Genomic DNA, 27,935 nt, shown 5'->3' with positions numbered 1-27,935 from the left:
CCATGCTGGCTTACCAAATTTTTTTTTTTCTTTGTCAACGAATAATAAATGTAAGGCTGTAATTGATTATACATTTTATTTGAGGTTCATCTGTGGATTATTTTCTCCATTAATTGATAGATTTGAGTCTATTAGCTAGATAGTGAAAAATGCCCATTAAAATTTCCTAAGAACTCAAGGATCTGTGGTGTAGTTTTATGTTTTTCCACGTCCAAGATGAATCTCTCATTGTCCATGGTGTTGTAGAGGAGACATATATAATATTGGGGGGATGTCTTTTGGTAAACTGACTGGATACTTTCGCTGTTAACTTCCTAGGGCTGGCAAACTTTATTCCTTTTAAGGATTCGGGTTATTCTGAGTCCCTAAATTAATCTGGGTTGTGCGAGTCACATGAGTCCCTTGAACAATCGAGGACTTGTGAGTTGTCCGCGAGCCTAGCTTGCAAAGTTTCGGACTCTCTGCTTGAACCAATTGCATTTAACATACTACATTTACCCACCAAACCTACAATAGGTCTAGCTAGGCTACGTGCAGAACATTGTATGTTATTTCAGAAGAGAAATAATGACTTTGTTGTAGATTTCATTCCCCGTGAGCTCAACGAGAGACTTCACTCACTCGTCTGCTGCAGTACAGATCCACTCAATGCCGGCTGATTCCCACGATTGACTTACTCACGCGAGAACTCATGAGTCCTTGACAACTCACAAGTCATCAAGGATTTGTGAGTTCTCTAATGAATCGCATGATCTTGTGATCTTCCGGCTCTCTCTGGTTGGGAAACCTGTCTCGGACTGTCTCTCTGCTCAGTCACTTGAGTTGACTTGTAGAGTTGTTGTTGCTGACGAAATTGTAATATAAAGGATGTGACAGCTAAGATAGCTAGAACTAGTACTAGTTAATGTTGGCAGACGTTTGTGTGTGGCACTGTTATCATTTTCCATTGAATTGTAACAGGACTATGATCCGAGTTAATGATACTAGAGACTTGTGACTCGTGAGTCACTTCAAAGACTCTACGAGTGAATCATGACTCATGCAGGTTTTTTGCGAAAATAGACCTGGCGTGTATCTTTAGCGGAGCGGAGAGCCGGCTTAGCGCACACTTTAGGGACCTGCCATGACATCGATGCTGGAAAATCAAGGATTGACTTAAATAGCCACCAAGAAGTCTTTCATTATACTCTCATTGTACTTTGCTAGGGAAATGAATTCCGGCTTACAGCCTACATGGAGATCAGAGGTCAGGGTCAGTTGAAGCACCGACAGTGAGGTGGTAGGCTGTCAGGGACTTGCTGATGGACACTTCAGCTGGATGGATACATGCTGTGGACTTCCTCCTTCTTGAAAGACAGACCTCCTGTCAACATGTTCCCCCTGCATTGCCTTGCTGCTGATTATTTAACCACAACAGCCTGAGCTCATGTGCAAAACACATGGACATATTTAAATCATGTGTGGGGATGTTTCTGATCTGCAGATCTTGATTGTTCGTCAAGGGCTGCGTCACTTTACACTTGGGCACAAAACCGTATCCATAATAACTGCTTTGACAATCGAGGATTTGGAGTGAGTCGTGTCAAGTCAAGTCACTAGGGGGGGTTTTAAGTGCACTCAGCGTCAGTGATTAAGTGCACTTGGTTCATAAAGGCTCCGTTCAGGAGGTGATGAGAGGGCGTGTAATGTTGGCACTCCCTTGACGCATTGATAACACGCAATAAAGCTCGCTGATGTCTGTTGTGCGCCTGGCGGACACGTGTGTTTAGACTTGTTCTCAGGCAATGTGAGAAGTAACATGGGCGTTCACACACACACACACTCACACACACAGGGCTGTGTGGGCTGTGTCCGTTTAGGCTGAGATGTACACGCAAGCCTGAATACACAGTTCAGAGAGAGAGACAGAGAAAGAAGTTGTCTGATTGCTTCTAGACTGTCCCAGAACCAGACTGAAAACCAGAGGGGACAGAGCTTTCTCGGTGGCAGGTCCTAAGCTCTGGAACTCTCTTCCTCTGAACATTAGAGCAGCTTCCTCTATTGAGAGTTTAAAATCACTTTTAAAAACTCATCTTTTTGCACTGGCTTTTAACACAAGCTGAGCTGTGACATTTTGTTGTTGTATTGACTTGAGCAAAGCTTTTTAGTTGTTGTATTTTTGTTGTTTTTGGTTTATTCAGTTTTAGATGTTTTTTTCCGGATATTTGTTATGCCCTTTTATTATGTTGTTATCTATAATTGAACAGCACTTTGGGGCGGTAGCAACTGTGTGTAAATGTGCTATATAAATAAACCTTGACCTTGACCTTGACCTTGATCAACACTCCACCTTGCCAAATACTGTCTTGATCCCTTGGTGTCACTTTTTGACGCTCTGGGTCAGGACCTCTTGACTTAACATTTCAACGTGCAGGATCAAACCACTCCGTTAGGGTTAGGGTAGTCTCACACTGCCAGACCTCAATCTCAATAGTGCTGCAGAGGAAGGTCTGGCAAATCCACACAACATTTCTGGATAGGAGAAACAAGTATGGTGAAATGTCAAAATAGCGTCAAGAAGGAACTTTTGGTGGAAAATGTACACGTTGGGAGGTGAGCTCTGGATTTAAATGGGTGCAGAGTGTGTGATGAGATTGTTGATGGGTGGTTAGAAAATGTACAAGTAAGTGACACACTGGACAAACAGCACACAAACCTTCTTCTTCTGTGTGAAAGTCCTGTGTTGTTTGACCTATCCAACAACCCAGCCTGCCTCCATATGTGGATTTTGATCTTTCAAAATTCTGCTACCCTTATTTCTTATCTTTCTACGTTATCTTATAGCGCCGGGATCAAGCTGCTGTTCAGCCCGGTACATCTCATACAGTTGCATTGTGTGTCAGTATCTGATGCTGAGGGCCACTGACCAAGCGTCAGTATGTGACGAGTTGGGAGTGAGAACAGACTGGCTTTATGTGTGTTCATTCAGTGTACACACATACACAGACACATAAAAGCACATGGTCACACACACACACTCATACTCATCCACACACAACATACAGTCAAGTACAAGTTATTACAAGTAAGCACATCAAAATGACACTTACAGTATACACATGGGGATTCAGAGAAAAGCAAATGTACCCCACACACACTCAGACTGTAGCCGTGCACACAGTGAAATACTGCAGCCGACGTAATCACAGGAACGGGCGAGTGATATGCCCTTCCTGGGAGATATAGGGAGGCAGCAGAAGAAAAAGATAAGAGGAAAATAAAGATGAGAGAGATGGAAGTTAGTGGTATACCGGGGGAGGACGAGGAGGAAGAAGAGAAGGTACAGTATGCCAATAGCTCACACACAGCAAGAATCCCATCTAGCTGTTAATGCAGGGAGACAAGAGTGAGGTAGAAGATAAGAGTGGCAGAAAGTTGAAGACATAAGTGAGCATCCCATTATTTCTTTTTCCTTCATCGGCATAAAAGTTAACTTGTATGGATGCAAAATTGTAGATGTGCTGTATCTAAAATTTTTAAGTGAAAAAGAAGATGTGGACAGCTGCCCCTGGTTCTGGCCAGTGTTGTCGGTATAAAGGTGAATATGGTGCAAAAGGTGAGCGCGCGTAGATGCGATGTGAGCCCTTGTAGAATATGATTTGAGAGATTATTAAAAAAAAGCTGTACTCGTATTTTGTTTTTTTTACTTTAGTCACTTTTCCAGTAAAACCACAACTCAGTGATTACAACCTCACTTGTACACACAGCGGCGAGTCTGAGCCCTCGACTTTTGCAACACTTCCTGCGATACATTTAGTTCAAAACAAATTTTTGCCTGTGGACTTAGTCTGTGGAGCTCTGAGCCAACAGGACGGCCGGGGACAACAGGGTTTCCATCGCAAGATGAGGGACAACTCTGTCCGGCTTATTTATAAAGCATAAAAGCTAGCGTTAGCTAACTAGCAGCCAGCCCGCTTCTAAATACTGTGTACACTTAACGTAACAGTCCATCCCCAGGTCCTGCAGCCGTGGACAGATTGCCATCTGTGGAAACATTGGTAGAAAGCTTCGCTGCCGACCTTGACCTGATCTGATCGGAGCTCCAGACCCGGTAGCAGCAGCACAAATCCCCTAATGGTGAATTTGTATGTCCCTATTTCTAGCTTTTCTGAATCAATGTATTAAGGAAACATCTTTATGTAAAGGGAAACAGATTCCAATCCAAATATAAAAACATGATGCTCTTAGTCATTCTGTATAGCTTTCAACTATTTATTCTCCTTTGGATCGGCTTTTCTAATTATATCTGCACAAATGTAGCTTATAGGCATAATTTACACATCCCTCTTTTGCATCTTTTGTCGGGGAGGTAACCTACACAAATGTGCATGTGACAGTTATTCACCTCAATCATACATAATTAATTTTGATTTATTAATGAACCCCATATCAGATGCTTGAGCAAGATTTCTGCTCATTTCATCCCAAACTTTGTGTACAGTCAAAATATATCTCATCCCATCTGTGTTCTCTGAGGTCTGGAGTAGTCATGATATTTTGTAAAAAATGAAGTTATAACAGGCTATTACAACAATAAAGTCCATATATTTCAGAAAACAATCTACCTGCACCATAGCCTGCTGTGCAATACGTGATTGCTCTGCTGATACGGTGGAGCTCAGACCTTCTGATTGACACAGAGCCCTGTTTGGGTCTTTGGTCTTTCAATGAGACAAAGTTTAGGGAAATGGCTGTACGCTGATCTACATCGGAGGTGGAAAACCGTAACTAAGGCAAAAACCCACGGAGCTCAAACGTCTGCCGCAGCAGTCGACAGCAGAGCGCGTCCGTAAACCTGAAACTGCACAGCTTTTCACAGTCAGAGTGGACACTAAGCAACGTCCGGGTCTGAAGCCGGTCTGTCAGTGGGAACAATGATGCCGCACCTTTGATGCACAGAGGTGTTTCAATCAAACTTTATTTCTAGAGCTCATTTAAAAACAACCAGGTTGACCCAAGTGCTGTACATAGACATGGAACAATAAATAGACAGAATACAACACCAGACAAATACAACATACAGTTCTCATGCTGTATTAAAAGCCAGGGAATAAAAATGTGATTTAAAAACCGGAAGGCTGGGGGCCAGTTTGACATGTAGAGGCAGCTCATTCCAAAGTCTCGGGGCTGCGGCCGAGAAAGCCCGATCCCCTCTACTCTTCAGCCGTGTTTTAGGGGCAACAAGAAGAGACTGGTTTGCAGACCTTAAAGATCTTGAAGGAGCATGTGAATTCAACAGCTCAGTTATGTAGACTGGAGCTAGTCCATGGAGGGCTTTAAAAACAAACAATAACATCTTCAAATCAATCCTAAAAGTAAAGTTTGATGCGGGGCGGCGCTGCAAAGAGAAATAAATGCAAGTCGTCCTCCACCTGCATCCTTGAACTGTAGTTGTTTTTAATCAACGAGATGTACGTGTTTGGCAAAAACATTTAAAAAAAGCACCCACAACATTGAAAAAGTGACAAAATGTTGGAAAAAGCGATACAAATGTTGCAGAATACGTATTTTTTTTCATGGTTGACGGGAAGACAACACAAGGGTTAACTCATTATCATATTTCCTTTGTTTTTTGCTGGGTCCTATCTCCTCCATTAATACTGACTTCTGTTGACTTGAGACAAGGAAATTATGCATTTTAAAGTTTATACATGCACACAAAATATCACTGATATCATTAGAGCTGCATACAGCTATTTTTTCTTCGTGGCTCTTTTGAAAACCCCTGGTTTAGTGTGTACGTCGTAGGTTTGCGGGCGGCCATTTTGTAAAATCTGGGGTAGGTAAATGAAAAATAATGATCATATAAACCGTAGCTTGGTTATTTCAAAACTATCCACAAAAGGTCCAAAACTCTTGCCAATGGAAAACCAAGAACGAGCGAGTTAAGTAGACCACGGTCCTACTATGCAATGGAAATAGCATTAGCCATTAGCCACTTTGAGCTTACCAAACAAGTTAGCTAGTGAGAAAAGACCCAGAAAAGTTTCATTTAATGGTAGAGACAAAGTCAACATTTCAAGGAGACTGTGATTTAGCCTTACGTTCATCAGATGGCCAGAAACAGGACTCCAAATGAATGCAAAGGTTGCTCTTTGTCTGCTGGATATGAAGTACTTTCAGACAGTGAGCTGCCACCCAATGCTGTAGTGTTTACATTTACTAAACTATTCTATCACTTGTATGCACTATATAATAAATGCACTCTATCATCATAAAGGACATGCTTAATATAGAAATTTTAGCTTACTGATCACATGTAGAATTTCCATTGTCGGAATTCCATTTGGCTGTTTCAGTTTCAGCGTCCTGGTAGTGTGCATGTTCGCTCATTGTCACTGTCATGGCTTACTGAGACGTTCGTATAGAATGAGCCACAAGTTATTATTGGGCTGCATGTGTGTTCTTCCTGTTATGACAATTCCAATGTCTACTGTGACAATGGGGACTGTGGGGATGACACCCAGCAAATGGCGGCAGGTCGAATTCAAACCCAGCTGTAGGACTCAGCCTACAAGGGGTGAACGCTCCTATTGGGTGAGCTAGAGGGCGCCTCGTAATGTGCAGTATTTAGATGTAAACAAACGTATTTGCCAGTTTGTCACTTAATAGTTGCTTAGTAGTATGAAGTCCTGCGCCCACAATTTGCAGTACGAAGGTTTGACCATTGCTTGTTATAAACAGTCTGGTAAGTCCTTACAGGGTCCGCCTGGTGCACAGGAAGTGAAGGCTTTTCCATTTCTGGCAGCAGCAACAGTGGTTTGTTTGAAATAAATATAGAAGGCTGAGCAGACCACCTACACACAAGCAAAAGACTAAGACTTTATAGTACTGCCAACACTGTTTCATTGACAAATGATCTCGGAGATCAGTGGATCAGTGGAGATTAGTGCAATACCATGGCAGCAATAAACACAATAAGCTATAGCAACACATGCTAACCCTGACTAAAAAGTTGGCCTTTTAAACTGTATGAGTTATGATATTCCCATTATGGGCTTTCAGTTGTCCAAGGAATATTGTATTACCATCCCTTAGATCATCTGATATACCACTTCATTTTGCGTGTTCATCGCTCACTTTTTCAAAGAGTTTTAGATTGGATTGACTCACCACGAGTTCTCCACTGTCAGTTGTTGGCCTATTTCACCCTTTTGTAACTGTCTGCTGAATGAAAGCCAATTTCAAATGGCGTGTCTGAACAGGGATTAGACTGGATGATATTATAATTAACTTTTTTCGTTTTGTTTGCACTTAATGTGAAAGTCTTATTCTTTGGGGGCATTCCAAAAGTTGCAGAAAATATCCAATGGAGTTCAAAAAAACTCTGTCCCTGTGTAAGTGTTCTCACAGGGAGTCAACGCAATGGAGGGCAGAAATGTGGAAGTGCGAGAGCAGTGAGCCGTTCAGCACGGGTCACTTGTGTCTCTGAACCTCAGAGGCAGGCTTGTGTTCGGCTTCTCTGGTCTCGACATGGATGTGCTGCCAGTGAACCATGGTGACAGTGAACTCACACATTTCCATTTCGGAAAATGACTGGTGTCATCAGAGCTTAAATCCAATCCTTGTTCATCAGGATCATGCAACACACTTCATGCAATGATGTAGTTTCGGGGAATCAATACCGAAGTTGCAGAGGCCGTATTACGATGTGCTGCCACACCAGTGCGCTCCAGTGGGAACGCCTCAAGCTGTCATGTCCTGTTGACTTTGATGAATTTTGAAACCCAGCTGCACGTAAAGTGTGTCTGCATGTGTATTTGTGTGCATGCTGGCTGACTCAGTGTTAATTTATGAAGAGTCCTTAAAGACTTGGTCCCATGTTGCATGCTGAAGTATGCATGTACTGTATGTATCAGTGTGCAGATATGAAAATATATTGTCCATATCACTCTCGGTCAGTCTTAAAGGGGATTCTTATACAATATGATGGGCTCTGCTGGCATGCAGGCTCAAGCTAATGCAAAATAGATGAGTAATTACTCCGCAGTAGAGAAAGAGGAATGGCTCTGTCTCAAGCAAAAGAGAGCAGAGATAGGTGGATGGAGTATTAGAGAGAGCAATGTAGTCATTTTATGCTCAGCATGGTTGTAAGTATTTCTGCTCCTTCATTTCAAACAACGTTAGTTCCCTCTCAGCCGGGTGTCTTGGACTATAACACCTGTCAATAGTTGCACTCGATGTGCCTTGTTATCTATTTATCAGAATCAGAATCACTTTATCTACCCCGAAGGGAAATTCTGTGTTACAGTTGCAAGATTAAATAAATATCAGAGTAGAAATATAAATAAAGAAATATGTATCATGCAAGGTCCAGTGTGGAGTGTCTTTCAAAAAGATGAACATTAACAAGGGCTGTTGGTTCACCAGGGCCTTCGCTCCAGACTTAAAACAGGCAGAAAGTAATAACCTTTTATCACTTGCAATGAAAAAAACATAGAAACACGCACAACAGAAACATAATGACAAATATTGAATATAACATATTGCTGCAATATGGAAGAGGATAAGGGCCACTGGTGAAAAAGTTATGTGAGTTCTGACTTTTTTCTCAGAATTCTGACTTTTTTTAATTCTGAGAATAAAGTCAGAATTCTGAGAATAAAGTCAGAACTCACATGAATTTTTCACCAGTGGCCCTAATCTTCTTCCGTACTGCAACAAGCAAAAAAAATGTAAAAGTAAAAAAATTATTAGTTAATTCATAATTAAGGGTTTTTTTTGCCAAAAGAAGACAGGAGAAGATTGCACTTGTCAGGCGATTAGCTTAGCTTAGCTTAGCATACAGACTGGAAGCAGGGTAAAACAGCTAGCACTGCCCAAAGTTCAGCAATACATACGTAAAGCTAAAAAGAATTGCAAAAAATAAACAGCTGTGGTTTAAGGGAGAGTTATAAACGGTAACATCTGAACAGTGGCACGTAACCTTTAATTCCCGTATACTACAAGATTTGGAAAACATAGCTTTTAAGCAGCTTGGCCAAGCTCAATCTAACTGTATTTCTTTGTCTTTGCCAACACAGTTTTTATTTAGTTACCACTTCCTGAAGTACATCTCTTTACATTTTAGTAGACCTAAAGCTTTATGGTTGCATTGCAAATTTCCCTGTACGGGGACGACTTTAACCTGCTATATATCAGTGGGCTGGTAGAAATAAAAAGGTGGGGTGATTTGGGGGTTGCTGGTTTGAATCCCTGGCAAAATAACAGCTGCCAACCAGAGTTTTGTCAGAGTCAAGATCAGCTGCAAGTCCATTTCACGGCTGTGTGTGTTCGTAAATAGGTTGTTTGGATGAATGCTGAAGATTCATTTCCCCATGGGGATAAATAAAGTGGTGTTCATTTAATGATCTTCTAATGTATAAAGAACAATTTGAAGCAGCGAAATTGGAAGGCAGTGAAGCAGCATTTCTAAATTTGCTGCTACTCTATGATTGGAGTCAGCGGAGGCCAATTTGACCTACCCTTAAAATGAAATCATCACCCATAATATTTCATAATCAACTCAATTTGTATTTTTCATGGATGAGCTTAGTTCTGAAACAAAATTAAAACCTAATCAAGTGAGCCACCTCACCCCAGCCAATATTTGGTGTTCTTCAAACTCAAACTGAAAAGTGACAAAAAAACAAGTAAATCAACTAATTAAGCTGATACTCAAAGTTCAGTCTAACTATAAATGCAGCATAAATATAATCCAACAGGGCAAAATCAGAACATGTTCTATCTATCTATATAATCATTAAGTTTCCTGTATCCCTTTGCAACATTTTAACATATGCATCCATGTCTATGGTATTTGTTGAAGTCTCATGGGCAAAGATCAAGAACTTTCCTTCCTTCTTGTAACATAATGCAACGATAGTGAGCACTGGAGAATAGCAGGGACTCCGCTTATATTTGGCCTTTTGTCATGAAGGTAGCACATGTCTGTCACACATACTGGCAAGGTCAACAGCAAAGTAACAACGACTACAGTGCTCTGGGCTTTGTAACGTCAGAGAGGATCAATCAACAGGGATTGATGGGGGTCACCTGATAGGGAGTCAACACAACACCTGTCTCCACTGGATCTTTTGCCATTTGTACCATAAGATAGACAAGTTGGTTCCAGCAGTAGGGCAGTTTACATTCAATTTAGATCAAACGTTGAACACAATGTTTGTTCTTTAATCTTTTTCTTTTGGGAGATTACATGCATGACTGAGCAATCTGCTCTGAGGCTCTTCTGCCTCTTTGGAGTAAATGAGTGGTGTGTAAAACATCTGGAGCAATGTAAGGACAGTATTAGGGAGAAACCTGGGACAGCTGTTTGCTAAGAACCAACTATCTAATATACTGTACCCCCTAGAAAACAGCAGTGCAATATTTTGAGTAAAATCTGTTGGGAGTTCTAAACAGGCTACATGAATACTCTCCAAAGATGAGACCATGGTTAGCGTCAGGTCATGCTTTAAAATGGGGGGAGCACTACTTGGAAAACTATAAAAATACACAATTAGCAGGCCAATTGCGGCCAATCACTGCAACCCTTCTCCGATTTAATGCCCGCTACCACAGCAGCTCAGTTCAGTGTGCCAGACGCCACCAAAACGTTTGACACTGTGGTGTCTAATAAAAATCAATGAAGGAAATGCGGAAGGATTATTTCAAATGAAGCACTCTATCGGTATCGTTATCACATTAAGGGTAACGGTACTGGTACTGGTGTTGTAACTTTTCAAATAACATATATGTCCTTGACGTTCCACTTCCATGATTGCTCAGTTTGTGCCGGAAACTCCGCCGGATTTCACCCATTTAGGCCAGCTATCTGTTGCCTTGGGCTTCGATTGCTGAGGACTATGGTTACCTGGTCCTCAGATCTCTGCAGGGTAAATCCAGACAGCTAGCTAGACTATCTGTCCAATCTGAGGACTATGGTTACCTGGTCCTCAGATCTCTGCAGGGTAAATCCAGAGAGCTAGCTAGACTAGTTCCTTCCGTGCCTATTTTGCAGAGGCACTGCGGATTAAAGCGATTGTGATTGGTTTAAAGAAATGGCCAGAAACCAGAGCATGTTTTTGTCCCTCCTAGATTGCATCCCAACAGGACTAATGCAAAATACTAATATAAACTTTACATACAAGAGCAGACTCTTTCCTCCCCTATCAGCTGGTTGGCATAGTTAGCTAACATTGATTTGGCATTTCAACAACAACACATGATTTAAAGTTTGCCTGGAGTCAGTGGTCCAAGCAGTTTCATTCAACACATGCCAGCGTATCTTTTCCTATGTTCTATATTCAGCCAGTGATGTCCATGATGATCCAGTCAGTGCGGATTGACAGCCAAAGCATGCTGTGGCAAATGATTAGTGATGAGTTTGACTCAACAAACTCAAAGGGCGGTCCAAAGATCTAGGATTTTTGTATTGCTTGTTTTTGTCAGTTGCTGAAAAAATTAAACGTGATCATTGATAAAGGCTGCTTAAATATAATCACATGATTGCGTGGACTAAGCATTGCTAAGGAGGCTATGGATGGGACTGATGGGAACGTTGAGTAGCACACACACGCATGCATACACAATCCTGTGTGACCCTCTACATTTTACTCAACTTTAGAGCAGCGGGAGGTTTTCTGCCTAAGCTAACAAGATTTGATATATTTATACTCTGTTCATGTTTGGATGACTCATGATCAGTGGGTGTGCTGTGCCTTGATCTTCTTCCAGAATTCTGGTTTCATTTTTTGACTTTGAGCTGTATTCTTTTCCTTCCTCATTTCCAATTCTTTCTTTTCTGCCTTTTTGACAATTATTTATTGATTTTCATGTTGTTATCTTCTTTTGAATTCCTGTCCAATTCGCACCCTCATTTGCACTCTTGTTTTCTCCTTCAGTCCAGTCTGATAATGATTGGGAGCAGCCAGACAGAGAACAATGAGGGCAGGAACACTGATTAATGCAACGATTGGCTTGTTCCAGGTTAATGTATTGTATACTTTGGATCGGAGCACATTTGTCACTGGAGTCCCTGTTGCAGGGCGATCTAATGGTGTGCCATCCTTAGGCCAGAGGACCCATGTTGTCAGCTAGCGTCTTGCTTACAGAAGTCGCCTTCAACTAGATACTACATCCTTTGTAGTTGCAAGGATTCTGTTATCTTTTTCTTTTCTTCTTTTATCTTTCCATAAGGAGCTTGACCTCCTGGCGGCAAAGAGAAATAAGGATTCCTTTGCATGAATTATCAATCACCTGACTGTCAAGGATCCTCAATGGGTTATTTTTGTTAAATGTAAATGTTAAAATTAACTTTTATGAAATGAAAACACACAATTGGAGGGCCAAAGTTTACAACAAAAACAGGCACACCCACAGTGCATTGATTAGCGTTGCTTATTGCTTGTCCTGATTGACAGGTCGGCGTGTAGCCACCAAAGCAAAGCAAACCCTGCTATATCGTATTTTTTTAAATAAATGGGACCATAATATGCTAAATGAACTGATGTACTGAAGAAGACTTGAAACTAGTGACTGAGGCCCTAAACTCATTATGCAAGTGTTTAATAATGTATACTTTATTAATCCCGCAAGGGAAATGACAATTTAAACTCTTACACTTGTTATTACACACATGTTCGATACCTATACATGCACTAAATGGAGAGATGTCAGAATGGGGGGGAGGGGGGGATGGTGCTGCCCATGGAAAGGCGCCCCGAGCAGTTGGGGGTTCGGTGCCTTGCTCAAGAGCACCTTGGCAGTGCCCAGGAGGTGAACTGGCACCTCTCCAGCTACCAGTCCACCACAATACTATGGCCCATGTGGGGACTTGAACCTGCAACCCTCCGGTTCCCAGCCCAACTCCCCACTGAGCTTTGTTGTAGTAATCCTCTGACTTTTCATCCTCTTTCACCTTTCACCGTCATCATCACATAATAACTAATTGTGTTGTTTACTTTTCATATTGCTAACTTTCTTTGTGTGTGTCTCTTTCTGCAGAACTTCGATGACTTCATCTTTGCATTCTTTGCCATTGAGATGGTGATCAAGATGGTGGCTCTGGGGATTTTTGGCAAGAAGTGTTACCTTGGAGACACTTGGAACCGCTTGGACTTCTTCATAGTATTGGCGGGGTGAGTTACCCAGTTAAACGCACACAAAAACATGCACACACACACACACACACACACACAGGTGGCCAAGCATAACCAAGCACTGGAGGCTTGTACAAGAAGCAGTAAACACACACACACACACTCAACAAATTTGAGTAGTAATCAATCTACAATTCAGGATTTGAGAGTGCAGGGACAGAATCATGAACGAGGACAGAATCTAACTGTTTTGAGCTTGGGAGTGTAATTGTGTCACCAGATTTCAACAAGCTGCAGGGTTTTCTTTGCTTGCAGATCAAACCACATGTTGATTTAAAGCATGAATCTATTACAACCAGGGCTCTAGGACTAAGTAACATCAGGCTTCTTCTCTGTGCGCTCCACTGGGTTTGTCATTCAGAGAATTCACCCAAATGGCATGTAAAAGCCTTTTAAAGAGAAAATGGTAGCAAGTACCCTCTTAAATTCTAAAGTAATTAGACTCTGTCAAACAGCTGAAGAAAGTGAGATAAGATTTAAAAACTAAGGGCGTGAATGCAAGACTAGTCTTCTTTTGAATTTGTTCATGTTTACTTCTTCACGTTGTTTACTTGTGTAGTGGTGCACACTTTATAGTTTTCTATACGCAGATTGAAAATGTTTTCTGCTTAACAACTTCCATAACATGTCCAGGCACACAATATAAATGCAAACAAAGACACACATGCACACACACCAGAGATTGTTTACATAATCACGTTTTAAATCGATTGAAAACATACATATAAACTTAACAGCAGTCTTATATATGTATATATATACAGATATTCACAAATTGACACACATATGCACATGCAGCAATACACACACACACACACACAGTGTAATTCGATTAAACATGTTACAGAACATAGCCTGCTGGTAGCTCTGACATTTCCAACCACTACATCCCCTGCTGGCTTTTAATACCGTCCTTCTGCCACAGCTTCTGTGGTCCATCACGGGAAAAGGACACGTTTTCTTTCTGTGTGTGTGTGTGTGTGTGTGTGTGTGTGTGTGTGACAAAGTGGCAGCAGAGAAGAGATACATTTTTATGTACTTGTATGCAGTAAAACACCTGTAAATCAAAAGTCAACCGCCTCTGTCTTTGTCTTTTCTGCAACCTATATGTAATTCCTCTACTATCTTTACACCTGCATCATATGCAGTACCTGGATCATACATCCAAGTCCTTCAATCTTTCAGGATCATAGATAGAAAAACCTGCTCCTGATTGGTCATTGCCGCTCAGGGAATATCTGCAGTGCAAAGTATCAGAACAACAGGTCTTACATACATCGACATGGGTTGTGTGTTCCTAACCTTTATTACCGTCTACAGCGGTGTTTTCAATCCTCATAGCTGAACCAGAGAAGGTTGGCCGCAGGTTTTAAACATGTCATTAATGTTGTGAAACAGTCACACATTGGTTATGTATAGGCACAAAAAATACTTGGTTATGTTCAGAAAATGATTGTGATTTGGGATGAAATCTCATGATACTTCACTTGCGGTTACACACGTGATGCAGCACGCGATGTCCTTAAAGTTAAAGGTGCCATATCAAGCTCATTTTCAGGTTCACACTTTTATTTTGAGTTTCTACTTGTCTAAATGCTTTACTGTTCAAAAAACACATTATTTTTCTAATACTGTCTGTCTAAATATACCAGTATGAAACGCTGCCTTTTAGGGCCTGTCTCTTTTAGCACCCCTCTCGAAAAAGCCAGTCTTCTGTGATTGGTCAGTGTTTCGGGGCAGTCCATATATGCGTTCTCGGTGTCTCTGCACTGTCATTGCAGGCGGGGAATGACCGCAACGGCATTGTAGTGGCACTTTCTACGTATATACAGTGTTGCAAAAAGTGAGTGTGCACACCATAGGGGTGCCAAAACGATGGCAAAAAAAGTTAAAATACAATTTAAAAATTGTTTTGGGGGATTTTTTTGTATGTAGCTGCTGTTGAGGGTTTCTAAATCATTTCTGCATTTCCTTAATGTTATGTAACATTTTTGAGGACTAACAGGCTCTTTACACACACTTGAAACTACATGCTTTTCACGCCTATGTTTTATCAACTAAAAGTTATAGAGTTCCCAAATACTTTGGCCCTACGGGATATGCCTGAGGTCACTGGGAAGTTAACACTCTAAATTGTTTGTTTCAAGTGTCAGTGTGATTCCAGGCCTTACGGACACAGAGCTAAAGAGGTTAGAATAGAGAATTTCCATTTTCGTCCATTTGTAAAATGATTAAAAACACTACTGTAAGCATATTAAAAGGGCTACATACAAAACTGGTACCATAGCCAAACACAGAAAAACTCCAGAAGAAAAACACAGACAACACAAACAGTTATTTCTACAGATATGTGCATTTTTAATATTTCCTTTAAAAAAAAAAAAAGCATAAAAAGTGCAAAATACAAAACTTCTCAAATAAAAAACATCCACATCGCTCATATACATACCATGGACCGTATATTAACGATATTATGATACATACTTAAAATAAGGGGAGCGCTGAGCGGGCAGGTACGAGTAGTGACTTGTCGTCTATGAGAAAAGATGGATAAAGCAAAAGACTGTCGGGGGCTAAAAATAGAAAAAGACAGAGGGAAAACGAGATGGGATGTCAAGGGATGCGACAGCAGTTAAATAAGTGGATGTGAAAAGCAACAGGTAGGATTTAAAGTGTGACGTCTGTGCTTGGAGTCTTGAAAATATTCATGTTAACAGACTAGCTAGCGTTTGCTAACACTGGGAATGTAGCTAGCAAAACCGAAGTTGCTGACCTGAAAACTGGAAAATATAAGGTAGCATGTACAGTAAATGACAAGAACTAATGCAATAACTCTGGTTTACCGTGGAATCATGCATAAATGTGCTACCAAACTTGGAGGCTTGCAAGTATGTTATAATATAACAATATTATGTTAACAGACTGTTCTCAGACTAGCTATCTAGTGTTTAGCTAGCAGCTAAAGTTGGGTTTACTGCTAGCTTAATGCAAACCAATGTTGCGGATAGCTACATTTAGATTTTGGTTACCATTACCATGCACGACATATCTCAATTTTATTAAGGTAAAATAACAACGGATACATATATAGTAGCATGTACAATAAATGATAAGAAGCTGGAAAACATAGCATATGCAATAACTGTGGTACACCACAGAATAATTAATATATTGCGTTTAACCATTAGCTGTTCGTGTTAGCTGTGCTGTCAGACATAGAGGCTGTTGGGTGACATGGAAGCTGTAATTTCTGGGTCTATCTCTCTCTTTAAAGCTCTGTGCTAGTTAGCTCTCCATAATTGTACTTTTTTAAATCCTAAATGCAAATGTAATTTCAACAGTAGCACAACCTTATTGCACAATAGTCTCATCTGATGCCATCACTAGGCAGATTTAAGATTTGAATTTAGGCAGCTATATTTAACTTTGAGTTCATTTCATTTAGGTGTGGGGATAGTGAATCAGCAAAGACAGGGGAAGGCAAAAGGTAGGTTCAACATTAGGTGGAAGTGTAGGGAGGGACACTTGATACCAACAGATCCATTTCCTAACCCTTGTTGTTGTCTTTCCGTCAAAATCAACACATTTGTCGCCGCTTTTTATTGATGTTTAACTTTTTCTTACTTTTTTGTCCCATTTTTCAACACTTTGGACACTTTTTTGACGCTTTTAACACTACGTAACACTAACTTATTAACTTTAGTTTTACAGTTATTTTTGGAATTTATGGTCAATAAACCTCATTTATAGGATATTATACCTAAGTTTTGAGTTAGAAAAGCAGAAATTTAGGGATTGTTTTGACTAAAATGAAAGGAATGGATGTTGATGGATAATCACAGACTGGCATATGTCATCTTTGACTCAATACTATTTCAAAACCACTTCAATTGTTTTTTTCAAAATGCTATAAAATTGAATAAGTAGAGATTTGTACTTGCCAAAGAGCGTTTTGCGGAATCAATCATATTCATTTGAGTAATTACAATGGGATATAAAAAAGAACAAGATATAGGAAAATGGGTCAATTTGACCCCGAGGACAACATGAGGGTTAATGTTATTAATGTGGAAAAACTAATGTGTAAATTATGTTACAAAATATCTGTTTGGTATTATGTGTTAGTGAAGAAGGACACAGGCAAGGAGTGAATGAGACAGACATGAGGTCGGCAATGGCATCAAATAGAGCTGAGACCAGTGATGATGATCAGGTAGGAGTTCTTTTAGACCACACAAATATATATACCATATATTTATTTGTAATTATGCTAGGCCTACAGTGGCTGATACATGTTAAAATAAACCTTTCCTGTTCAAAGCACAGTTATTTATTTTTTTATTTTAAGTTTATTTGGCTTGAGGGTGCCAAAATTGTTGCTGCATACCCTTATATCCCATAGCCTATATCCACCACCTTCCACTTCTGGATTGCTTCGTCGCTTCCGTCGTATGTGCTTCTTTTCGGCCGAGTTTACATTACCTAACTCTTTCTTTGTGTTGGCATTCGAAACTCTGGTTGATTCTATGAGGATTATGGTTAGCTCCTCCTCAGATCTCTGCAAGGTAAATCAAGACATCAAGCTAGACTATCTGTCCAATCTGATTTTTCTGTTACACAACTAAAACTACTTTTAAACGTACACATGGTCCACCAAAACACATTCCTTCCTGAGGCTATTTTGCAGAGGCACGGAGGCTCCGTGTGGTGCTTAGCGCCGCCAATGACGATTGTTATTGTGGTTTAAAGCACTTTTTTTTCTCCTATCCCGGAATGCTGTGTGGACTAGCAAGACCTTCCGTCAGAGTGCTGTGGAGGAACGTCTGGTAGAGCCAAACTATGTCCACCGCAACCTACCTCCAATATAGAGCTCATATTCTTCGTCACCTTAATGCCTCCTGTGCTCCCGTAATAATTATGAGACCACTAGAGGGCACCGTCACTATAAATGTAGATTTAGGTTGTAATTGGTGCTTGAAATTAACAACCTATTGGAACGTTATTCCAGGTAGGACAGTCTCTACCAGAAGGAACAAGATGAGGAATACATCAATGTCTGATGCAGGGAGTGATAAGAATGGGCTTCTAATTAAAACTGAGAACAGGTGTAATGTTCAGGGTAAAAGGAGGACACTATAATGAATGGAGAGTGCTTGCATACAGATGAAAATATAATGTACTGGTGGGGAAAACTGGGTCATCGTAGCAGGATAGAAAATGCATAATACAACAGGCAGATTAAATATGACTGTGTGGAATCTCATAATAAAGCATAAAAGCAATAGAATCCATTCCTTTTGTGTAATGCAATGTTAGATTTGCAATAAAAGTTTTGCTTAAACTTTATTTGTCAAACAGTTAAACATCAACGTAAAAAAGCATGGTCGATGACTATAATAATACCGAACAAATCTTAAAATATTGTATACTGCAGTTCTTTGATTAGAATATTTTATAAATTAATTAGATTGGTAACTGTAGTTGGTTAAACTATGTGTGACTATCACCTCTAGGGCTGGGACTAACATATCCTTTCATTATGCATTAATTAGCCACCACTTATCGAGTCGCAGACGCTGGTTTTGGAACTTAGGGGATGTCTTCTGTTTGAACAGTTAATGAGAAGTCAGCTGGTAAAGTCAGCTTTAAACTATAGAAAGGAAATTATCCATAATCCCATTTTTTTTTTTATGCTACAAACAGAAGCACGGTAACGTTATATAGGTAAGCGAGGTAGAGAGAGAGGGAGCAGGTCAGCGGCGTTACAACAAAGCAGTGAATCTGAGATATTAACCGTTGTTTTTGCTGATTCATCACTAGAAACGCAACTGTAGCAAGCATCTCTCTATCACTACCGTTCTCCACATTCAGATTTAGACGCAACAAATGGTACCGAATATCCAGCTACAAAAAAAACCTAAAAGTTGAAAGTTAGAAGGAAAGGACAACAAGACATTTCCATGGAGATGAAACACTGTCTCGCCTCATCTTATTGGTTTGAACTAGCAGGTTTTTAGAGTGCTGCAGACCGACTCCCTGCAAGAAGTTGCTTCTGGTCGCAAATCTTTGATCTAAATTGGGCTTAAAAAATATTCACTTTTGTGAAGATAGAACCAGTATGTTTCCTTTATTTTTGCTTAAAAAACATACATCATAACCGATTATCTAAACAATGTCAGTCATTTTTCTCTTAATTTTCCAATTTAATAATCAAACAACCCTTTCAGCTTATGGCCTGTATGGAATATTGTATTGTTAAACAATTAATAAGTGTTAGAGCGGGGATAGGATCAGCACATTGTAATTAATATACATATGGATTTATTGTCCTATGAACATTATTACTGTATGTACATGCAGAAACATGTACGCGTTGGTATTCACCTTTTAACATTAATGATAAGGGTAAGAGATAAATAATAATAATACATTTTATTTATAAAGCGCTTTACATGGTACTCAAAGACACTTTACAGTAAAACAGCACGTTTTTTAGTTTTAGAGAGCTGGAGGTCTGACAGATTCAGAGTTCAGAATCAACACACAATGTAGCAACAATATAGTTCTAGAACTGCCAAACAGGAGAGCCCCCCCAGATCATGTGAAGATAAGTGCCCCGAGCCTTCAGTGGGCAGAAACCGCATAAAGGGCAGTTAATCACTTCCGTGTGGTGCATTTTCACAGGGGTGAGATGTGCCCTATGAATTAAATTGTAGTGAATCTGCTGATGGTCTGGATTGCAGGATACCTCCGAGATGCTAGACCATATATAGTGCAAGTCAAGATCGTTGCTCAGGTCTGGACTATCGTGTTCCCAGACCTTCTGAATAAAGGGCAGTGCTGCCAGATATTACAAAAACTGATAAAGCCTGGATACCATACCACAGGTTTTTGGCTGCAAAGTGAATAATTTCCAAATAGGATGGACGAGCAACAAACTGTGTCAGGGGACACCGTATACCTTGAGTGCTGATCCTAATTAAAGGTAAAAGAAAAAATAGGAACGTGGCAGACTGAATGCGTTTTGTAGGTCAGAAAAAGGACAAGCCAGTGTCGCTAAAGATGTCTTTTAGATTCTGAACCCCCCTCTGATCCCACTGTGGGCTTGTTATGCACCTCCCACCAATCAGGGGTGCTGCATTGTTGAATGATGGGGAAAAGCTGTGCCAGTGATATGATATATGGCAATATGTTTCAGCCAGTTTTTATGAGATGAGAGATAATGGGGCCAAAGCGTAGCTGGCTCTGTTTAAAAGAAATATTGGCAAAATGAACGTCACGGAGTGACCAAGGTTCTGTCATTGCACCTTCCAAAGTACGCCAGCAAACAGACATATCTGGGTTGAGCCCATTTTAATTATGTTTTAATATTTTTTATTTGCTCTCAGATCGTTTCCCACTGCCAGGCTAGCAACTGAAATAATAAGCTAAAGCAAAAAGTTTATTGAAAGCTCAAGTGCAATTATGGTCAAATCTTGTGCCTGACTGATGGGGAGGTGATCTTGATAAGCGTTAGGATTCACGCATTTACAGCACAGAATTTTTTTGCTAGCTTTCCTTCCTGTTTCAGCAGCGACTGTATGGCGTTGGGCCTGTAAAACCGTGTATGTGTTCTTCATATTTATGTAGAATTAGAGTTTGCTTTTCTTATGTAAAATATGCAGCTCTGGTAGATTTTTGCGATTGGTTGTGCTGTACAAACACGGCCTCTTTTATGTGAACGTGGGCACCGCTGGAACGGGAAACTCTGGGTTGATTGAACTAGTTGTTAACCACCGTTGGGACACACCTTATGCGGGACAGCGGTGGTTACGGTTAGAGAAGCCGGGTAACTGACAGAAATCCAGGGCATGTTGATCTTGATTCTTAGTACAGGCCTCAGGTCAGTACAGTCACCAATGTTTATGGGTAGGGAGTTCCAGAGGGAGGGGGCTGTAATGGTGAAAGCTCTGTCACCCCAAGTACGATGCTTGGTCCTGAGTAGTGGGAGAGGTCTGTGTTTGCATGAGTCCAGACCAGGAGTTGGTAACCTTTTCCATGATGAGTATCAATTTACAAAGATGAACGCGGCCGGTGTGGCATTTGTTAACGTGCATGTAATTTAATTTAAATTTGTGTACTGATAGTTGATTACACTGTTATTGGAAGTTTGACCTCAGTGATAATGGAGTTGCAGGCACTGGTGTGCCTCTCTCAGTTGCTCATTCACACATACATAAACTTGTTGTGATGTAAGCTACTGATAAATCAAATGTTAACTGGGCTGAACAAATGGTGTGATCCCTCTTCCTGCCTTTAGCTGTCGAGTTGTGCTCTGTCGGACCTGTATGTTTCCCCTGAATTTAATTCAACTACATTTCATTTATTGTTTCAAATCATAAAATAAGTCACCTCAGGACACTTTACAGAGTAGGTCTAGACTACTATGTATAATTTGCAGAAACCCAACAATTCCCCCCAAGAGTAAGCACTTGATGCAAAAAAAACATCCTTTTAACAGGTAGAAACTGTCAGGATTTGTGCAGGCTTGGACTCAAAAATGCAGAGTTGAGAAGGATCCTGAAGCAAGCAGGTGGAAAACTTGCCAAAGGAAATCCCAAAACACAAGGTACAAAACTACTGAGGGAGAGACGCATAGTATCACTCGGAAAAGACACACGTCACGACAACGATTGGACAGCAGACAAAAAGAGCATAGAGACTGAATACATGAAGGAACACGGGTGGTAACGAGGGACAGGTGCGTGAGGGCTGATGAACAGGTGAGACACATCAGGGCGGGGCATACAATCACAAAGGCGGGAAAACACACAAGGCAGACAACAGGAAATTTAAAAAAAAACAACAACAGAAAACCACAACCATGACATTATCCCTGTCTCTTGATGGGCGGCCACACTGTTTGGATTTTTTTTCAATGTTTGGGGGCTTTTTTGTCACTTTTACAATGTTTTTGATGCTTTTTTCCATTTCCTTTTTTATTATCTTTAACTTTTCTTTACCAGTTTGGACTACTGGCACCCCTAGCATTTGCCTATGCCACCTACGCCACGGGCCAGCCCTGCTGATGCAACTGATTAATGGTCTGTTGTCAGCCAACTGAGAAACGTGGGATGTCAGTGATGTCCAGTCTTTTATCTGCATTAACTAGTGCAAACAGTTGGATGGATGTTTACGGATTCCATCATTTCATAAATGCATGTCTCATATGACGGACACTGGCCAGTCTTTAATCCTGGATATGATGGTGTTTTTATCTGGAAGTCCATCCAACAAAACCTCGGCACTGTTGAGGAAGTTCTCGTCTATGTATCTCCAACTGGCAATGCACACGGGAATGTAATTTTACCTGCTTTGCTTATCATATTTTGGCACTGCCCTTTATATTGATTCATCTTTGAAGTTTTTCTCATACTTAGTATGGGGTCAGGATTATGTCATATCTCACGAGCGTCGCAGCGACGCACGCCGCTCGGCTGTGGCTTGGTAGCGTTGCATTTCCCCAACTTATTCCCTGGTTCTCCTTCTTCATAAACATGAAATTTAAAGAGATGGTTAACTTTTCCTGCTGCAGATTTCCCGCCATGGTCAGAAAGCACAAGGAAGACACTTTGATTCTCCCATTACGCCGCTAGAGTGCCAAAGCTAATCTTCTCACTCGCTCTACCACACACTTGCCGGCTCTGCTATTCTCGTAACCCTTGTATTGTCTTCACTTTTGGGACCGTCTCGTGACTTCTTTGGGGTTTTAAAAACAATTCTGAAATTAAAAAATAATAAATATAATACACTTTTACTTCATAATCTATTAACAAATATTGTCTCTATCTTAATTTCAAACAATTAAGATAACATATGTTTAGGGAATCCAATCAGCCTCTACTAGAACACAATTAAAAATGGAAGTGGGATTCTTTTTTTGTACTGAGGTTATAATTCATGTTAAAAATCCACTATGGAAAAAACATAAGTGGTCATATCCACAATCATTTCTGAATTGAGTCAGCAATACATGTTTATCACAGAAAATAAGGTAAGGTCGTTGATTTTCCGGTAGACAAAATGTGACTTGTACCATTTTTCTTCTTGTAAACATTTGAAATGATAGCGGTGATAGCAATGCCTGGAGCCTCCGCTGGACCAAAAATCACGCTTTTACTCTGTAACTGTGTGTGTGTGTGTGTGTGTGTGTGTGTGTGTGTGTGTGTGTGTGTGTGTGTGTGTAAGAGCATGTTTTAAAGCATAAACAATATGGGGTGACAGAAAACAAGGCACAAGAAATCAAGTCTTTTTCTACGTCTGTATCTACTGGTATCATGTATGTTGGCTTACATCTGAGGGTGAGTGTAGGGGATGGTGTGAGCATGTATGTTAATATGTTGTTGTGCTTTCGTTGGCTGCCATTTCGTAAAACAAATAAATAAAAAAATTAACTTTCTACGGAGACCCCCCCCCAGCCATAGGGAGACAATGGTAGCCTAGGTAACGGCTGGTTGTCAAGCATTCGAAATATCCCGGCAACAGTTGTTAAGTCTGCGGAGGAAGGCTCTGATGAACGGTTTGTTTCTTTCCGAGGCGATAATTACAGCTAAGCTGCTTTTTCAGCAGGTCTTCGCTCTCCTTCTAATCACCTCACTGTCAGGAGGGAATGATGGAAGGAGGAGTGTAACAAACAGGTGGAGTGTGCAGAAAAAGAGAGAGATGTGCTGGGAGTTTTTTGTCTGGTGAACGGTGGAGTAGGGCTGCACGACATGAGGAAAAATCTAATTGGGATTATTTTGACGGATATTGCGATATAATTCATGCAATTGGAGGGGATGATCATTTTATTATCACTCATTTTTATTGAAAAATCTAAAAAAATTAAAATTAATTATAGTGTGAATTTTGCTAAGAATCTGTACAAAACTACAATTTGTACGCTGGGACATTTCTACTGCATAACAATACTTTATTCAGAATGATTTGACACATATTTTGCCTTACCTGTGATATTGCACGCACCGTATTGCAATTTCCATAACATTGTGATTAATTGTGCAGCCCTACGGTAGAGTAGCAAAATACGATAACGTTTATCACAATAACGATATTACTTGTAAGAAATGAACAGATATAAAGTGTACTCAGTTCTTCTGCCTTCAGTATTCTGCTAAAATACTACAACTTGCTTGTTGAATTTAAAACAAATGAAAGAAATTCATTTCCAACATTCGTTAATTGTTAACAAATCAAACATTTATTTTAATATAAAAGGCAACACTTACAAAGAATGACAGTTTTCTGTGACAGTGTTTTCCGCAATATGTTGCAGCCTTCCGTTATGTGTTTATGGCGACCGTTGATATTCAACAATACAAAAATGTTACATTGTGCAGCCTATGGTTGAGTGAATTAAGGATGAATGTACTACTGCATTCACATGGTAAAGAAAGAAAGTAAGTAGGAGTTTCTTACTTTTGAACCGATTGTTGGACAGAACTACTAACGTATCACAAAGGTTATAATAAACTGGAATGATCAAAATCAGCTAAATCAACGTGGCCTTTGAATGCTCTGTGTCTAGCTTAGTGTCAGCTCAGTATCTGTGAAGGCATGTCGAACCAAAAGTAGCTTCTTAATTGTTCTCGGAGGGAAGTTCCCTTATAAATGCCACAGACTGAAACTAAATTAAAAATATTTAATTTAAACATTTAATTACAATTAATTACATGACTCTTCAACTACTTAATGTACTTGTAAAGTTTGCGATGCTCTTATCAACACGGGAGCATAGAAGTACGTAAGAATGTTCTCCTGAATAACATTAAAGGGACTGTATGTTCAAAAAAACTACCCAGCGTTGCGTGCCTTTGACGAGGGGGAGGATGGTTCTCTGCCTCAGCGGTATGCATGGCCAGCAAGTCTCTCAGTTCACATCGACAGTACATGCAAATAACTTTAGTCTTCTCGAGAGAACCATCTGGAAGGGCTTTGAAACAACATGCTATACAAAAGAATGATTAGTGGAGTTAAAAGGAATTTGCATTAACTCATAATTGCGTTTCAGCCCTAACTGACACCAAACAATATATAAAAAATTACAACAACATTTCCAATAAGGAGTTTTTGAACCAAATCTAAATAGGACAGATTACTCTGTTCATTTCAAGACACTCCATTTAATAAAACAAGTTTAGACTCAGCTCTAGATTGAATGACTTGTTAAGAGAGTGTTTTCATTTATGTATGTATGCATTTATTGATTTGTGAAATGGAGCCCCATTCAATACCTAAGGGAGTCTAAATAGGGAACTGTAGTAGCAGTTACTCTAGCACACAGGCTATCCTAGCCTTAGGACATCGATCGATTCGACTTTAGACACTCACTCTCTCTCTCTCTCTCTCTCTCTCTCTCTCTCTCTCTCTCTCTCTCTCTCTCTCTCTCTCATGATTCTTCCTGTAAAGACAGAAAGGATAACTGAGGGGGAAGAGTGTGAGTGGAGAGGGAACAGGAGAAAGGACAATGGATTGACAGATAAAGGCAGATGAACAAAGGAAGAGAAACAAAGGCAGTTGAGTCGATCGCTTGATTGGATTCCTTCAATATGTAATCCGGTTTTACGTTTGAGCACAGACACCACCAATGAAAATGCTCATTGTGCTAATTTTGGATCAGTTGGGATAAAGGACATGTTGCTGTAACTTATATAGAAACAGTGATCAAATAGATGACTGTTAGGTATCTATAACTCCCATAGAAAGACTCTAAAAAAGTTGCTAAATCTTGTTATTATGATGAAATATCCCATGTAAACCTTCAATCATCCCCTGCAGCACACTGCTAGAATTCACACCATCCAGCTGTCTGGACCTAAGTGGTGGACCGACCAACAGTCAATGATATCCCTAGTAAACGTGTCGCAATAAGTTAAAAGAAAAGAATTATTAAAATTGTGATACAGATATTTTTGTTTGTTCTGAACTATCTGGCAACCCATCAGATTGTTATTGGGGCCTAATTTAGGGTTGGAACCACTGTAATAGAATAGACCAAATCACTGTAACGTGGCGCTTACACAAAAATCACTTCCGGGTAGACAAAAAGCTGTTAATTTGAATTGTAGATTTATGTGAAATCTGCAGACTTGTTTATTTCCACTGTCATTCAAACCCGTTACTCATCTGACGTTTCTGCTGTTCTTATTTTCTGTATTGTGTTGCTTTGCAAATGTCTTTTATAAACCAAATCTAACGCCTATTAGTTTAACACTATAACAATTTTAAGTATTGATTGAGTATTTATTAGAGAGATAAACCCCTTGAGAAAAACTCATTTTTGAGGATGTCTTATAATACAAAACACAATACATTTACTCATACACAGACCTCCCTGGCCTTACTACTCCAACACCATGAGTCCCCCATAAAATAAATTAAAGATAAATATGTATGCAAGTAATTACACAATAATATTGCATACATCCCAATTGCACTGCTGTTTACAGTGTATGCATAAACAGGTGACAACACGTGAAAGAGGGGAAAAGTAATAAACTTGGGCAAAGGAAGACAGAAGATGCTACTTGTGTGCCAGTTAAAATACAAAAAAACTGCCAGATTAAGAATCTGGAGTTTTTTCAGTGCGAGCAGCGCGGGAGGACGGAGACTATCTGAAAGTAGAGAGAGAGGCAGAAATCAATCATCTTGCAATGTGCTTGTTCTCCCCTTAGTGGGAAACTCTACATTTGAGAAAAAATAGAACAGGCTGACACAGAGTGACTCATCACCTTAACCATGGTCCTGATCAATTAAGATAATTATCAAAAAGTATCACTATAATTTCGCCATGATATATTGATATTTAAAGTGCAAGCTTAGCACCTTTAACTGGCTTTAAATATTTAACACATCCTCTTGGATTTCAGAGCTGTGATTGAGCTGCACTAAAGGAGGTGAGACAAAAGCAGAGGACCTCACCCTCTCGCGTCTCCTCCTTTCTTCTCTTCATGATTTATTAACGCCACTTTGGCTCGGTTCCAGCCCAGTTTAGGGGACAGCAGAAGAAGGAAAGGGTGTTAGGATGGAGGAGGAAAGGAGAGGGTGGCAATAGGAAGGGATAGATGGAGACAAAGTGAGAGAAAGTTAGGCTGAGAGAGAGAAAGGAATGGATGAGGTGAAAATGTGGAAGGCAGGTAGAAAGAAAACTGAATGTACTTTTTTTTTTAAACCAAATTAAGTAATTTATTAGTTAAACATTATTGGAGCTACACTTATTGCTTTTTTTTCTAACAAGAGTGAGATGATTAATGTCCATCTCATGTCTGTGCGTTGAAGGGATAGTTTGTTAAACCAGCTTTGTACCATAATAATGTTGGTAGAATGTCTAAATAAACTATGATCAACGTCCCTTCATATTACAAGGGACCAGATCTCCCTCCTGACAGGCCAGCTGAAAAACCTCCAAGTTTAACACAAAATATGTTGCATGAACTACAGACTGCACTTTGCATAAGGACACAAGTATAGAAGCAGATCGAGAAAGACAGCAGCCCCTCTCTCTCTTTCTTAAACTCAGACTGAACCAAGACAACCTTACTCCCGGCAAATCCAAAACGGACACTTGGTCAGGTGCATCTGGTGTTAGTTACTGAAGAAAAAGTCTCTTTTAGCGCCTCAGTCAAACGCGAGGAACTTTCAACTAATTACAATGTAATCCCTTCCACAGAGCATCATTTTTCAATTGGATTGGTTGGGAGGCCTTGGCGTCACTTTTTG

The 27,935-nt window shown here is 40.1% G+C and overlaps 1 protein-coding gene across 5 annotated transcripts in view; it reads left to right on the top strand.

Moving 5' to 3' along the window:
* cacna1g (calcium channel, voltage-dependent, T type, alpha 1G subunit) overlaps window positions 1-27,935 on the top strand; it is a 303,353-nt gene that overhangs the window by 98,869 nt on the left and 176,549 nt on the right. For all 5 annotated transcript variants that reach the window (XR_004655140.1, XR_004655139.1, XR_004655138.1 and 2 more), the window contains exon 4: window positions 13,024-13,157. Coding sequence is in view for 2 of the 5 variants with exons in the window: in XM_034861286.1 (XP_034717177.1) it covers window positions 13,024-13,157 (134 nt within the window). In the remaining 3 variants the exon portion in view is untranslated. The remainder of the gene's footprint in view (window positions 1-13,023; window positions 13,158-27,935) is intronic.

This window comes from Etheostoma cragini, chromosome 21, assembly GCF_013103735.1.
Source record: "Etheostoma cragini isolate CJK2018 chromosome 21, CSU_Ecrag_1.0, whole genome shotgun sequence".
NCBI classification, from domain to species: Eukaryota; Metazoa; Chordata; class Actinopteri; order Perciformes; family Percidae; genus Etheostoma; species Etheostoma cragini.
Note: the sequence above shows the minus strand (reverse complement) of the source record. Positions and strands in the feature narration are given on the sequence as shown.